Raw genomic sequence first — 15,118 nt, 5'->3', positions numbered from 1 at the left:
AGAGAGAACTTTCATTTGCTTCTTACGGGTACCTAGGAGTGCTCTTTGTCTGGGATTACCCTAATCCAAGTTCTATGCCTAAGGTTCCTTGGATCATAGGTGGATAGACTGCCAACCTGTGAGAAGGCTAATTTACTTCTGGTGAACTCTTACCTTGAAGGTGTAGTCTTTTGGGTTTCCAGTGTAAAGTGGGGTTTGGTTTATAAGAGTTCCCACTTTTGGCAAACCCTGTGCTTTGACTTTAGTTACCTTAGCCCTTTGAAGCTGTGGAAGTGCAGCTCAGTTTTGCAGCTGATTCCTCTGGATTGGCAAATTGGTAAAGCCAAGAGTGACTTTGAGAATTAGATTTACCCATCTGGGTTCTCATCTTCTAGATATTGGCTTACCTTACCATAGATTTTGGCATTCCTTACCATAGAGTTAAGTCTTTGTTACTTTTTTTTTTAACAAAACTTTTTTATGTTGTAAATTTCAAACACACAAGTAGAGAGAATAGTAAATAAACCCCCACATACCCATCACCCAGCTCAGTTTCTACTCCCACCTAGTTTTACCCTCTCACTCCACCCAATTATTTTGAAGCAAATTACCAAATGTTATATAATTTTGCTGTAAATGCTTCATTATATACCTTTAAAAGATAAGGGCACTTTTTAAAAATTTGTCTTTTTAAAACAGCTTTATTAAGATACAGTTCAAATACAATACAGTTCACATATTTAAAGTATACAGTTCAGTAGCTTTTAGTGTATTCACAGAGTGGTGCATCATCATAATATATATATATATATTTTTTAAAGATTTTATTTATTTATTTAACAGAGAGAGAGAGAGAGACAGCCAGCGAGAGAGGGAACACAAGCAGGGGGAGTGGGAGAGGAAGAAACAGGCTCCCAGCGGAGGAGCCTGATGTGGGACTCGATCCCATAACGCTGGGATCACGCCCTGAGCCGAAGGCAGACGCTTAACGACTGCGCCACCCAGGCACCCCCATAATATATATTTTATATAATATATATTTTCTATAATATTTTTATTATCCCCAAAAGAAACCTTATAACCCTTAGCTGTCACTCCTGTCTCTCCATTCCCTGCACCCATCCTGGCAAATACTAATCTATTTTTTTTATCTATGTAGATTCACATATTCTGGAAATTCATAAAAATGAACTCATACAATACATGTTGTTTTATGACTGGCTTCTTTCACTTAGCATAATGTTTTTTTTTAATGAGTTTTTATTATATTATGTTAGTCACCTTACAGTACATCCCCGGTTTCCGATGTAAGGCTCGATGATTCATTAGTTGCGTATAACACCCAGTGCACCATGCAATATAGCATAATGTTTTTAAGTTTCATCTATGGCATAACATGAATCACTACTTCATTTGTTTTTATTGCCAAATAATATTTTTTAGTACAGATGTGCTCCATTTTGTTTATCCATCAGTTGATGGACTTCTGGGTTATTTCTACTTTTTGGCTATTATGAATGATGGTTCTATAAAGATTTATGTTCAAGGTTTTGTGTGAACATGTTTTCCTTTCTCTTGGGTATATACTTAGGGGCGAGAATGCTGGATTTTATGGTACCTCTATGTTTAACTATTGGAGGAACTTCCAGACTGTTTTCCAAAGTAGCTGCACCATTTTACATTCCTACCAACAGTGTGTGAGGATTCCATTTTCTCTGTATCTTCCTAAGACTTGTTATTCTCTGTTGTTTTTTTTTTATTCTAGCCATCCTAGAGGGTATGATGTAGTAACTTACTGTGGTTTCAGTTTTCATTTCCCTGATAGTTGTTTATGTTCAGTATCTTTTTATGTGCTTATTGCCCATTGCCTAATATATATTTTCTTTGGAGAAGTGTCTGTTCAGACCCTTTGCCCATATTTAAGTTAAGTTATTTGTCTTATTGTTATTGACTCATTGAGAGTCACTTCTATATTCTAGTTTCAAGTTGCTTATCAGATATATATTTACAAATGTTTTCTATTCTGTGGGTTGTCTTGTCATTTTTTTGTTGATCTCTTGAAGGACAAAAGTTTTTAATTTTGGTGAACTTTTAATTTATGAATTTTTTTATTCTGTCTCTTGTGCTTTTTAAAAATGACTTCCTATGTCCCCAGCCCCTGGCAACCACCATTCTGCTCTTAGCTTCTATGAGTTTATTTTAGATTCAACATATAAGTGATATCATGTAGTATTTGTCCTTCTGTGTTTGGCTTATTTCACCTAGCGTAATTTCCTTTAGGTTATCCATGTTCTCATAAATGGCAGGATTTCCTTCTTTTTAAAGGCTGCATAATATTCCATTGTATGTATATACCACATTTTCTTGATCCATTCATCTGTTGGTGGATATTTAGGTTGCTTCCCTGTCTTGGCTATTGTGAATAATGCTGTAGCGAACATGTGAGTTTAGATAGGAGAGATCCTAATTTTAGTTCCTTTGGATGTGTACCCAAAAGTGGAATTGCTGGATCATATGGTAGTTCTATTTTTAATTTTTTGAGGAATCTCCATACTGTTTTCCATAGCAGGGCACCAATTTACATTCCCACTAACAGTGTACAAGGGGTGCCTTTTCTCTACATTCTTGCCAACACTTGTTTGTTTTTTTGATAAAGTTAATCTTAACAGGTGTAAGGTGATATCTCATTGTGGTTTTGTTTTGCATTTCCCTGATGGTCAGTGATGTTGGGCACCTTTTTATGTATCTGCCGGCCATTTATATGTTGGGTTCTGTGCTCAGTGTGGAGTCTGCTTGGGATCATCTGGTAGTTCTATATCTCATGACCCTGAGATAATGACTTTAGGCTGAAACCAAGAGTTGGATGCTTAACTGCCTGAGCTACCCAGGCGTCCCTCTTAATTTCCTTTGTGGATAATTGGTTGTTAGTGTATTGCTTGTGCTTTTTATGTCATAGCTCAGAAATCACTGCCTAACCCAAGATCATGAATTTATTCCTGTGTTTTGTGTAAGAGTTTTATAGTTTTAGCTCTTATATTTAGATTTTTTTAATCTATTTTGTGTTAATTTTTGTATAGGATGTGATATAGGTATCTAATTCCATTTTTTTGCATGTGGCTCTTCAGTTTTCCCAACACCATTTTTTGAAAAGATTATTCTTTTCCTATTAAAATGTCTTGGAACCTTCAAAAATCAATTGACCATAGATTATGGATTTATTTTTGGACTCTCAGTTCTTTTCCATTAATCTATGTCTATCCTTACACCAGTACAAAACTATCTTGATTGTAGCTTTGAAATCAGCTTTGAACTCAGGAAATATGGGACCTCCAGCTTTGTTCGTTTCCAAGATTGTTTTGGTTATTCTTGTTCCCTTGAAATTCCATATGAATTTTAGAATTAGCTTGCCAGTTTCTACAAAGAACCAGATGGGATTCTGATAGGTAATCCCTAGATCAATTTGGACAGTATTGCCATCTTAACAATGTTGTCTTCTGATCTGTGAACATAGAATGTCTTTGCAATTATTTAGGTCCCCTTTAGTTTTTGTCAACAATGTTTTATAGTTTTCATAGAATTAAGTTTTATACTTCTTTTGTTAAATTTATTCCTGATTATTTGGTTTTTTGATGTTATTATAAATGTAATTGTTTTCTTTCTTTTTTTGAATATAGTTGACACACAATGTTATGTTAGTTTGAGGTGTACAACGTAGTGATTCAGCAAGTTTATACATTAGGCTATGTTCACCACAAGTGTAGCTACTATCTGTCCCATTACGTGGCTATTACAATATCATTGACTATATTCCTTATGCTGGGTCTTTTATTCACATGACTTACTCCTTTCATAACTGGAAGCCTATATCCCCCACATCCCTTCACCTAATTTTGCCCAACCCCCTACCCCCTCCCCTTTGGCAACTATCAATTCTCTGTATTTATAAGTCTGATTCTACTTGTTTATTCATTTGTTGTGTTTGTTTTCTGTTTTGTTTTTTTTAGATACCACTTATGCGTAAAATCATATGGTATTTGTCTATCTCTGACTGACTTCACTTAGCTTAATAGCCTCTAGTTCCATCCACGTCATCGCAAATGGCAAGATTTCATTCTTTTTGATGGCTGAGTAATATTCCATTGTATATCTATCCCACATCTTCTTTATCCATTCATCTGTTGATGGACATCTGGGCTCTTTCCTGGTAATATAGACATTTTAACAATATTTGTTCTTCCAGTCCATGAACATTGAATGTTTTTCCATTTCTTTGTGTTATCTTCAATTTCTTTCATCAGTATCTTATACTTTTCAGAGTATAGGTCTTTCCACTCTTTGGTTAAATTTATTCCTAGGTATTTTATTTTTTTTGGTGCAGTTATAAATGGTGTTGCTTTCTTAATTTCTCTTTCTGCTACTCCATTATTGGTGTATAGAAATGCAGTGGATTTCTATATTAATTTTGTATCATGTGACCTTACTGAATTCATTTATCAGTCCTAGTAGTTTCTTGGTGCAGTCTTTAGAGTTTTCTGCATATAGTATCATGTCATCTGCAAATAATGAATGATTGTTTTATTTTTTTTTAAAGATTTTATTTATTTGTCAAAGAGAGAGCCCAAGCAGGGGGAGCGGCAGGCAGAACAGGTAGACCAGGCAGAGGTAGAAGCAGGCTCCCCTCTGAGCAAGGAGCCTGAAGTGGGACTCGATCCCAGGACCTGGAATCATGACCTGAGCCAAAGGCAGTTGTTTAACTGATTGAGCCACCCAAGTGTTCCTGAATGATTGTTTTAATGTATTGTTATATGCAGTTTGCTTATATTTTGTGGAGGATTTTTGCCATCTGTGTACATTAGGGATATTGGTCTGAATTTTTCTTTTTTTGTGGCATCTTTGTGTGGTTTTGGTATCAGAGTAATGCTGGCCTTGTAGAATGTATTTGGAAGCTTTCCTTGCTCTTATATTTTTTGGAATAGTTTGGGGAGAATAAGTATTAAGTCTTTGTTAAAAGTTTGGTAGAATTCGGGGCACTTGGGTGGCTCAGTCGGTTAAGCGTCCAGCTCTCAGTTTCGGCTCAGGTCATGATCTTGTGGTTGTGAGATTGGCCCTGTGATAGGCTCCATGCTCAGTGTGGAGTCTGCTTGGAATTCTTTCTCTCTCTCTCTCTGCCCCTCCCCCTGCTCTCTTTCACTCTTTCTCTCAAGTAAATAAATAAATTAAAAAAATTTTTTTTAAAGATTTTATTTATTTGACAGGGAGAAATAGCAAGAGAGCACAAACGGGGAGCAGCAGTCAGAGAGAGAGGGAGAAGCAGGTTCTCCCCGCTAAGCAAGGAGCCTGACGCGGGGCTTGATCTGGGATCATGACCTGAGCCGAAGGCAGACACTTAACTGACTGAGCCACCCAGGTGCCCCATAAATAAACCTTTAAAAAAACAAGTTTGGTAGAATTCACCTGTGAATCCATCAGGTCCTGGACTTTTATTTTTTGGTAGTTTTTTTTTTTATTATCTATTCAGTTTTGTTACTTGTAATTGGTCTGTTCAGATTTTCTATTTCTTCCTGGTTCAGTTTTAGAAAATTGCATGTTTCTGGGTATTTATCCTAGGTAGTCCACTTTGTTGGCATCTAAGTTTTCACAGTTATTCCCTTATAATCCTTTGTATTTGGTGTTAGTTCTTACTTTCTCTGATTTCTGATTTTATTTATTTGGGTCCTTTCTCTTTTTCTTGATGAGTCTGGTAAGGGTTTATCAATTTTATCTTTCCTCCCCTCACCTTGGGATTTCTTTGTTCTTCTTTTTCTAGTTTTTTTAGGTGTAAGTTTAGATTGCTTTTGAGCTTTTTCTTGCTCTTGAGGTGGGCCTGCATGGCTATACATTTCCCTCGTAGAAGTACTTTCTCTGTGTCACAAAGATTTGGGACTGTTGTGTTTTCATTTTCATTTGTCTCCATGTATTTTTTATTTCTTCTTTGATTGCTTCATTGACCCATTGGTTGTTTAATATCATGTTGTTTAGTCTCCATGTGTTTGTGTTTTCTCCAGTTTTTTTTCTTGTGATTTTTTTTCCCAGTTTCATACCATTGTAATTGGAAAAGGAGCATGATATGATTTCCATCTTCTTAAATTTATTGAGGCTTGTTTTGTGGCCTAATATGTGATCTGCCCTTCAGAATGTTCCATGTGCACTAGAAGAGAATGTGTATTCTGTTGTTTATGGCTAAAATATTCTGTGTATATCTATTATGTCCATCTGGTCCAATGTGTCACTCAGAGACATTGTTTTACAATAGTTTTCTTAATTTCCTGTTCAGATTGCTCATTAATGCTGTATAGAAATGCAGTCGATTTGTGTATATTGATCTTACATCCTGAAACCTTGTTGAACTCATTTTTTTTAAAACTCATTTTTACGTTTTACAGCTTTTCAGTGGATCCCTTAGGATTTTCTATACACAAGATTATGTTATCTGCAAACAGATAATTTTATTTCCTCCTTTAAAATCTGGATCTTTTGGGGTTTTTTTTCTTGTCTAACTAATTGCATTCCCTGGAACCTCAGGTACAATTAATGTTGAAGAAAAGAGGCAAGAATGGACAAGTTTATTTTTTTCTTGATTATTGGGGAAGTAATTTCACTTTCCTGCAGTGTGATATTAAGAGTGTTCATGGATGCCCCTTATCAGGTTGAGGAACTGCCTTTCTAATTGTAGTTCATTGAGTGTTTTTATCAGGAAACAGTGTTGGGTTTTGTGAAATGCTCTTTCCTGTATCTACAAATATGATCATATGGTTCCTGCCCTTTCTTCTGCTGATAATGTTAATCTGCTAAATATTTAGATATTTAGCCAACCTTGCATTCCTGGGATAAATCCCACTTAGTCATGGAAAACAATCCTTTTCAGATGTTGCCAGATTTGATTTCTTAGTAGGTTGTGGTTGATAAGGGATATTGATTTTTTCCTTGGATGTCTTTGTCTGGTTTTGGTTTCAGATTAATTCTGGCCTCATAGAATAAGTTAGGAAGTATTCTTTCTCCTACTCTTTGGAAAAGTTTGTGAAGGATTGGCATTAATTCTTCTTTAAATATCTGATAGATTTTACCAGTGAAGCCATCTGGTCATGGGCTTTTATTACTGAGAAGATTTTAAATTACTATTCAACCTCTTGTTATAGTTCTATTCAGCTGTTCTGTTTCTTCTTGAGTCATGTTCAACATTTAGTTGTTTATCTAGAATTTGTCCATTTCATATACTTTATCTAATTTACTGATACACCTTATGATACCTTTTATTTCTGTAAAGTTGGTAGTGATTTCCCCCTTTCATTCCTGATCTTAGTGATTTGAATTTTCTCTCTTTTTTTGTGTATTTAGCCTAGCTAGTTTGTCAATATTGCTGACCTTTTGAAAGAACCAATTTGGTTTCATTGCTTTTTCTCTACTTAAATTTTTTTTTAGTTTTAATTGTAATTAAATACACATAACATAATATTTACCATCTTAACCATTTTTAAGTATATGATTTAATGACATTAAATACATTTACATTGTTGTGCTACCATTACCCCGGTCCATCCACAGAACTCTTTTCATCTGGTGAAACTAAAACTCCACCTATTAAACAATAATTCCCTATTCCCTCCTCCCCACAGTCCTTTGTAGCCTTCATCCTGTTTTTAGTCTGAGTTTGAGTCTACTCTATGTACCTCATATAAGTGAAATCATATAGTGTTTGTCCTTTTGTAAATAGCTTACTTCACTTAGCATGTCTTCAAGGTTCATGCCTAACATAGCATGTGTACAAATACCCTTCCTTTTTTAAGGCTGAATAATATTCCACTGTATGTGTATACTATTCTGTTTATCTGTTCTTTTTTAAATCTCAATCCCTCTTTAAATTTTTTTTCATTTTAGTATAGTTGACACACAATGTTACATTAGTTTCAGTTGTGCAACATAGTGATTCAGCTTCTCTATACGTTATGCTATGCTCATCACAAGTATAGCCACCATGTGTCACCATACAATGCTATTACAGTACCACTGATTATATGCCCTATGCTGTACCTTTTATTTCTGTGATTCATTCATTTCATAACTAACTGGAAGCCTGTATGTCCTGCTCCCCACCACTCATTTTGCTTATCTTCCTTACCTCCTTCCCTCTAGTGGCCATCAGTTCTCTGTATTTATAGGTCGAATTCTGGTTTTTGTTTATTTATTCATTTATATGGTTTTTTAGATACCACATGAGCGAAATTGTATGGTATTTGTTTTTCTCAGTCTGATTTATTTCATTTAGCATAATACCCTCTAGGTCCACCCATGTCTGTTTTATCTTTTGATGGACACTTGGATTACTTCTCATTTTTGGCTCTTTGCTGTGAATATGGGTATAGAATTATCTGTTCATGTCCTTGCTTTCAGTTCTTTTGGGTATATACCCAGGAGTGGAATGGTAATTCTATTTATACTTTTTTTAAGAAACATTGTACTGTTTTCCATAAGTGTTTCCGTATTGAGTTTATATTCATACCAGCAGGGCACAGGGGTTCCAATTTCTCAATGTCCTCACCAACACTTCTTATTTTCTGTTGTTGTTTTTTTTGATAGCCATCCTGTGGATGTGAGGTGGTATCTCACTGTGGTTTTGATTCTCATTTCCCTAATGATTAGTGATGTAGAGCATCTTTTCATGTGCTCATTAGTCATGTGTTATCTTTGGAGGAATGTCTATTCAAGTCCTTTGCCCATTTTTTCAAATCAGATTGTTTTTTTTGTTGTTCAGTTGTGGGAGTTCTTTATATAAAAAGTCTTGATATTTACCTCTTATCAGATAAGTGATTTACAAAGATTCTCCCCCATTCCATCGGTTGCCTTTTCATTCTGTTAATTGTATCTGTCAACATGTAGAAGTTTTTAAGTTTAGGGGCGCCTGGGTGGCACAGCAGTTAAGCATCTGCCTTCGGCTCAGGGCGTGATCCCGGCGTTATGGGATCGAGCCCCACATCAGGCTCCTCTGCTATGAGCCTGCTTCTTCCTCTCCCACTCCCCCTGCTTGTGTTCCCTCTCTGCTGGCTGTCTCTATCTGTGTTAAATAAATAAATAAAATCTTAAAAAAAAAGTTTTTAAGTTTAAGGTAGTCTTGTTGTTTTGGTTTTTTTTCTGTTTTTGCTTTTGTTTCCTGTGCTTTTGGTGTCATATCCAAGAAATCATTGCACAATCCAGTGTCATAAAGCTTTTCTCCTATGTTTTCTTCTAGGGATTTTATAGTTTTAAGTCTTATGTTCAGGTTTTTAATTCATTTTGAGTTCATTCTTGTCTGTGGTATAAAGTAAGTGGTCAGCTTCATTCTTCTGCTTGTGCATATCCACTTTCCCCAGCACTATTTGTTGGAGAGACTGTTCTTTCCTCTTTAAGTGGTCTTGACACCTTTATCAAAGGTCTTTTGACCATATACTACATGAGAGTTTATTTCTCAGCTCTCTATTCTGTTCCACTGATCTGTAGGTCTGTCTTCATGCCAGTACCGCACTGTTTTAATTACTGTAACTTTATGGTAAGTTTTGAAATCAGGAAGTGTGAGACTCTTTGTTTTGATATTCTTTTTTTTTAATATTTTATTTATTTATTCGACAGAGATAGAGACAGCCAGCGAGAGAGGGAACACAAGCAGGGGGAGTGGGAGAGGAAGAAGCAGGCTCATTTCGGAGGAGCCTGATGTGGGGCTCGATCCCATAATGCCGGGATCACGCCCTGAGCCGAAGGCAGACGCTTAACCGCTGTGCCACCCAGGCGCCCCTGATATTCTTTTTTTTTTAAAGATTTTATTTGAGAGAGAGAGAGAGCATGAGTGGGGGGAGGAGCAGAGGGAGAGGGAGAAGCAGACTCCCTGTTGAGCAGGGAGCCTGATGTGGGGCTCCATCCCAAGACCCCAGGATCAAGACCTGAGCTGAAGGCAGATGCTTAACTGACTGAGCCACCCAGGAGCCCCTGTTTTTCTGTTCTTTGTTTCATTTATTTCTTGTTCTATTCATTATTATTTATGATTGACCCTTTACAACACAGGTTTGAACTGCATGAGTCCACTTCATGCAGATTTTTTTTTCAATAAATGCAGTATAGTTCTGTAAATGTATTTTCCTTAGGATTTTCATAATAACATTTTTAAAAATTTAAATTCAATTAGCCAACGTATAGTACAGCATCAGTTTCAGATGTAGTGTTCAATAATTCATCAGTTGCAAATAACACCGAGTGCTCATCACATCACCTGCTCCTTCTTTTCACTATATCTGTATCTTTGGGCTAAATACCCAGTAGTGCAATTGCTGACTCATAGGGTAGCTCTATTTTTAACATCCTGAGGAACCTCCATACTGTTTTCCAGAGTGGCCGTACAAGCTTGCGTTCCCATCCGCACCAACATTTATTGTTTCCTGTCTTGTTCATTTTAGCCATTCTAACTGGTGTAAGGTGGTAATGTTTTCTTTTCTCTAGCTTACTTTATTGTAAGAATACATTATATAATGCATATAAAATATGTACTAATCGATTGTTTATGTTATTGTACAGGCTTCTGGTCAACAGGTTGTCAGTAGTTAAGTTTTTGGGGAGCCAAAGTTATACACATATTTTTGACTGCACCATGGTTGGCATCCCTAACTGCATATAATTCAAGGGTCACTTGTACTTTCTTCTTACTTTGAGTTTAGTTTGCTTTCCTGTTTCTAGTTTCTTAAGGCAGTAGGTTAGATTATTGAATTGAGATCTTCCTTCAGAGACTTTAAATGCTGGGTTTTTAAAAATAGTCTTTGCCAAATTTTCTCATTTTCTGGGGAGTGGGGCCACAGAACTCATGATCTCATCCTGGAAGTGGAACTCAGTGTGGGCAGTTTTTATCATAAAGCAACCACATTCGGCTTCTTGAATATCCTTCTAGAGACATACTACATATTTCTGTGTAAATGACTTTTTACAACACTATATACCATATTTACTTTCCTGCCTCTTGAATTTTTGATGTAATATCTAGGCTTTTGTTTCATATTTGTATGTAAAGGGCTGCCTCATTCTTTTTGATCTCTCCATAGTATTCCATCATATGAATCTATGTTAGAGTTAAGCATATAAGTTGAACATTTGTTTCTAGTTCTTTTATGAAATTATACTCTAATGAATATACTTAAACCATATACATCATTTCATACATATGTAAGTGTGTCTGTGAATAAAATTCCTCTCAGTGGAATGGTTTTCAAAGTGTATATCTTTTTGATTTTATTGGGTATCGTTAAATTTTAGCTTTTAGGGGTGCCTGTGTGGCTGAGTCAGTTAAGTGTCTGCCTTTGGCTCAGATCATGAACCCGGGGTACTGGGATCAACCCCTATGTCAGGCTCCCTGCTCAGCGGGAGCCTCCTTCTCACCCCACCCACCCCTCCTCCTACTTGTGCTCTCTCTCTCTCTCTCTCCTTCTCTCTCTCAAATAAATGAATAAAATCTTAAAAACAAATAAATTTTAGCTTTTAGTAGAAGTTATATGAATTTACATTTCTGCTAACAATCAATGTTTTGTTGGTTTCTCCATACTCTGTCAAAATGGTTGCATCCAGTTCTTATTTGGTAAATCTTATAAGGAATTAAAGGTAGAGTAGGATTGATTTTCATAAGTGAAATAATTTTTTGTTCCAGACTGTGTGTGTTAGAAGACTCAGTCTCTAAAATAGTAAATATTATCAACTTGAACATAGGTAAGCAGGCTCGTTTTGTAGGATCAGGAATTGATTGATATATTCTTTTAAATCAGAAAACAGTTTTTAAAATGTTGAAGGAAGGTTGGTTCTGACTGGAAGGTTTAAATTCTAGTAGCATAGAGCACATTTGGCAAAATGTGAAACTGCCATTTTTGTAACTGATGATGTTTCTATATGGTTCTGAAAATACTAGGTTTTTAATGTCAAGCTGTGTTTTGAAAGAATGCCTTTTGAGCCCTTGTCACCAACAAATTGCTCACTAAGTAATCTTACCTTTGAGATTGTAAAAATAACCTCTGATACCATGGCGGTATGATGTAGTGCTGACATTTTTATTTTATGGAATTTTAACGTTGTAATTATTTCAAACTAGTCAGCTTTTTAGAGATAATTTAGTAAATTTAATTTGGCCAATCCATTCTCAATATCAAAGAACTCCACTCAGTTAATGAGTTGAAATATTTTGAACATTTGTAGAGCCTACATTTCAGGAAATTTTGAAACTCTAGATTTTATCATAATTACCCATGATTTTATCATAATTAACCTGTTTATTCATTCAACAAATATTTATTTTGTGTTCGCTATGCCTCTCACACTGGGAATATAGTACCTAAGAAGACAGATACCATCTCTGCCCAAATGGAGTTTATATTCAAATAAGAACAAACAGTAAACAAGTAATGAAATAAGTAAACATGATCATTTTGAATTTTGAGAAATGCTAGGAAGGGAGGTAAACAGGGTTGGGTAAGAGAAAGAGTGGCAAGTTGTCAGGAATGAGTGTTCAAGAAAGGCTTTTTGAGGTGGTGGCATTAGTCTAAGATTTCTTCTAAAAGATGAAAATAAGCCAGCCTAGGAATAGCTGGAATAAGAGCCTTCCAGGCATTGGGAATACAGTGACTCAAGGGGTTCAAGGAAAGAAGGAAGGCCAGTGTGTCTTATAGCTTCAGGAACAAGAGTGAGAGTGGAATGAAGTAAGATGGCAGAGATTCAGGGGCTATCTCTCTTACAGATCTGTTGGGAGTGCCATGGGAAACAATGGAAATTTTTTAAAGCAAAGTCTTAGTATGATCCAAGTTTATGTTTAATAGAGATCACTTTGGCTTTTCTATGGAGGATAGAGTTATCAGAGGCCCAAGTGGCTGCAGGGGCACCAATTAGGAGGCTTTTGGTACAGTCTAGACAAGAGATACTGGTAGAGAGTTGTATACATATGGTGGTAGTAGAAATGGATGGAAGTGGACTGATTTGAGATGTATTGCAGAGGTAGAACAGACAGGACTTGATGAATGGCTTCATTAGAAGTGGGAGGCAAACCATAAGAGACGCTGAACTCTAGGAAACAAACTGAGGGCTGCTGGAGGGGAGGTAGGTGGGGGGATGGGGTAACTGGGTGATGGGCATTAAGGAGGACACTTGATGTGATGAGCACTGGGTGTTATATACAACTGGTGAATCACTATATTCTACCTCTGAAACTAATAAAAAAAAGTGGGAACGAGAAAAAGAAAAGGACTTTTGAGTTCTTTTTAATTGAGCAACTCGGTTGATGGTGGTTCCATGTATTAATAAGAGGAATACTGATGAAAGAACAGGAGAGGTTATTTTGGTTTGGGGGGAGGGCAGGTTGAGACTCAAGTTCTGTTTTGACCTCCTTAAGTTTGAGATGCTTGTTAGACATCCAAGAAGTGTAAGTATAGGCAATTTGAAGCTGGGCTTGGAGTTCAGGAGAGAAGTTGGAACTAGAGAAATAAATATGGAATTCATAAGCATGGAGTATATTTAATCAATAAAAACACATGTTCTTTTCACTTTTTAGCTTCTCAGAGATCAGGATGCATCTTGCAATTGATGTCAGGCAGCAATGAAAATACAGTTGTCATTTGCTGTTTTTGAGTGTGCCCAGGCAGATTACCAGAATCAGACCTTGCAGGATGGTTGTCAGCAGGTTGGGGAAAAGACTTGTAGAAAATATTGGATCACTCTTTTAAGCCCCCAAAACCAAATGTCTTAGAAGAAAGGGTGGGGGGAAGCCATGAACCATACATGTTATGGACTTTCCTTGAAGTAGGAGCCAAAAATAGGTTAGGTTTATGTAATTGGGACCCTAGTATCTTTTAGTTCTTTTAAGAAATGTTGCATTGCCAACACTCTGGCACAGAAGATGATATTGTGTGAAAAAACATAGTTATCTATAGCTCTTGAGTAGAAAAGTAATTCAGAAGAGTTGGACTCCAAATGTAAAATTTTAGAAATACTTTCACTACTTAATTTTTTTATATTTACCATTTCATGTTTATAAAAATGATGTATGATCAAAATCTGCCTACATCTTAAAACTCAATCATAATAAAATAAAAAATTCTAAGTGTTAAGAAGACATTATGTTATACATAGCTTAATAGGCATGGTTTTTTTCTTAGGAATATATAAAAAATGTTTGTTATAGAATTGATGACTTTTCATTGAGATACAGTGGGTGATAATTAAAGATAGAATATAAATGGGATCACCTAGGTCTGAGTTTTCATAATCAGTTTTTATGGAATCTATGTGCACAGACTGCCTCACCAGATTTCCCCTCATCCTTCAAAACTCAGTTCAGGTATCCTTTACCTCAGAAGACGCCTTCTCTAACATTTTTTATCTTTACTCCAGTGGCTGAGTACAGACTTGAGGCCATAAATTAGCAAAATGGTACTCACTTTATTCACTGTAATCTTATTTTCCTTCTGTTTGTGCTATTAGGGAGAAATTTGGAAGGTTACAGTGAGTGTTTACTCAAAAGGAATGCAAGAGTGATAGTAGGAATAAATGTAGCAAATGAATCAGACAGTGAAGAACCATCTTAATTTTCTGGTAATTTTTGCTAACCAAATATTTTCATCTCCTGTCTCCCCACTTTTTTTGTTTTTGTTTTTTAAGGAATGGCCAGAAGGAAGAACAGTAAACGTGAGCTCTATTCGGGTAAATACATTTATTTTCATCATGTTCAGGGATTTACTATAGCTTCATTTCATCAACAAATTTATACTTTTCCTTTTCTCCCAGTCTTAACCCTGCTGCCTCCACAAAGTCAAAGTGAAGTGCTTGCCTCTTGAATTATTTCCAGTGACTTTTTTTTTAAAGATTTTATTTATGTATTCGACAGAGATAGAGACAGCCAGCGAGAGAGGGAGGAGTGGGACACAAGCAGGGGGAGTGGGAGAGGAAGAAGCAGGCTCCTAGTGGAGGAGCCTGATGTGGGGCTCGTTCCCGTAACGCTGGGATCACGTCCTGAGCCGAAGGCAGATGCTTAACCACTGTGCCACCCAGGCGCCCCTATTTCCAGTGACTTTTATGTGAATTTGATGGCACATATCCTCTACAGTCTTCTCTAAGA

General features: G+C 36.3%; 1 protein-coding gene across 1 annotated transcript in view; it reads left to right on the top strand.

The window, feature by feature from the left end:
* CENPI (centromere protein I) overlaps positions 1-15,118 on the top strand; it is a 62,976-nt gene that overhangs the window by 42,638 nt on the left and 5,220 nt on the right. Inside the window, exon 20 of the mRNA XM_045803615.2 lies at positions 14,662-14,703. Coding sequence (XP_045659571.1) covers positions 14,662-14,703 — 42 coding nt within the window. The remainder of the gene's footprint in view (positions 1-14,661; positions 14,704-15,118) is intronic.

Source organism: Ursus americanus, chromosome X (assembly GCF_024610735.1).
Source record: "Ursus americanus isolate L20-20 chromosome X, mUrsAme1.1.p, whole genome shotgun sequence".
In the NCBI taxonomy this organism is placed as follows: Eukaryota; Metazoa; Chordata; class Mammalia; order Carnivora; family Ursidae; genus Ursus; species Ursus americanus.
Note: the sequence above shows the minus strand (reverse complement) of the source record. Positions and strands in the feature narration are given on the sequence as shown.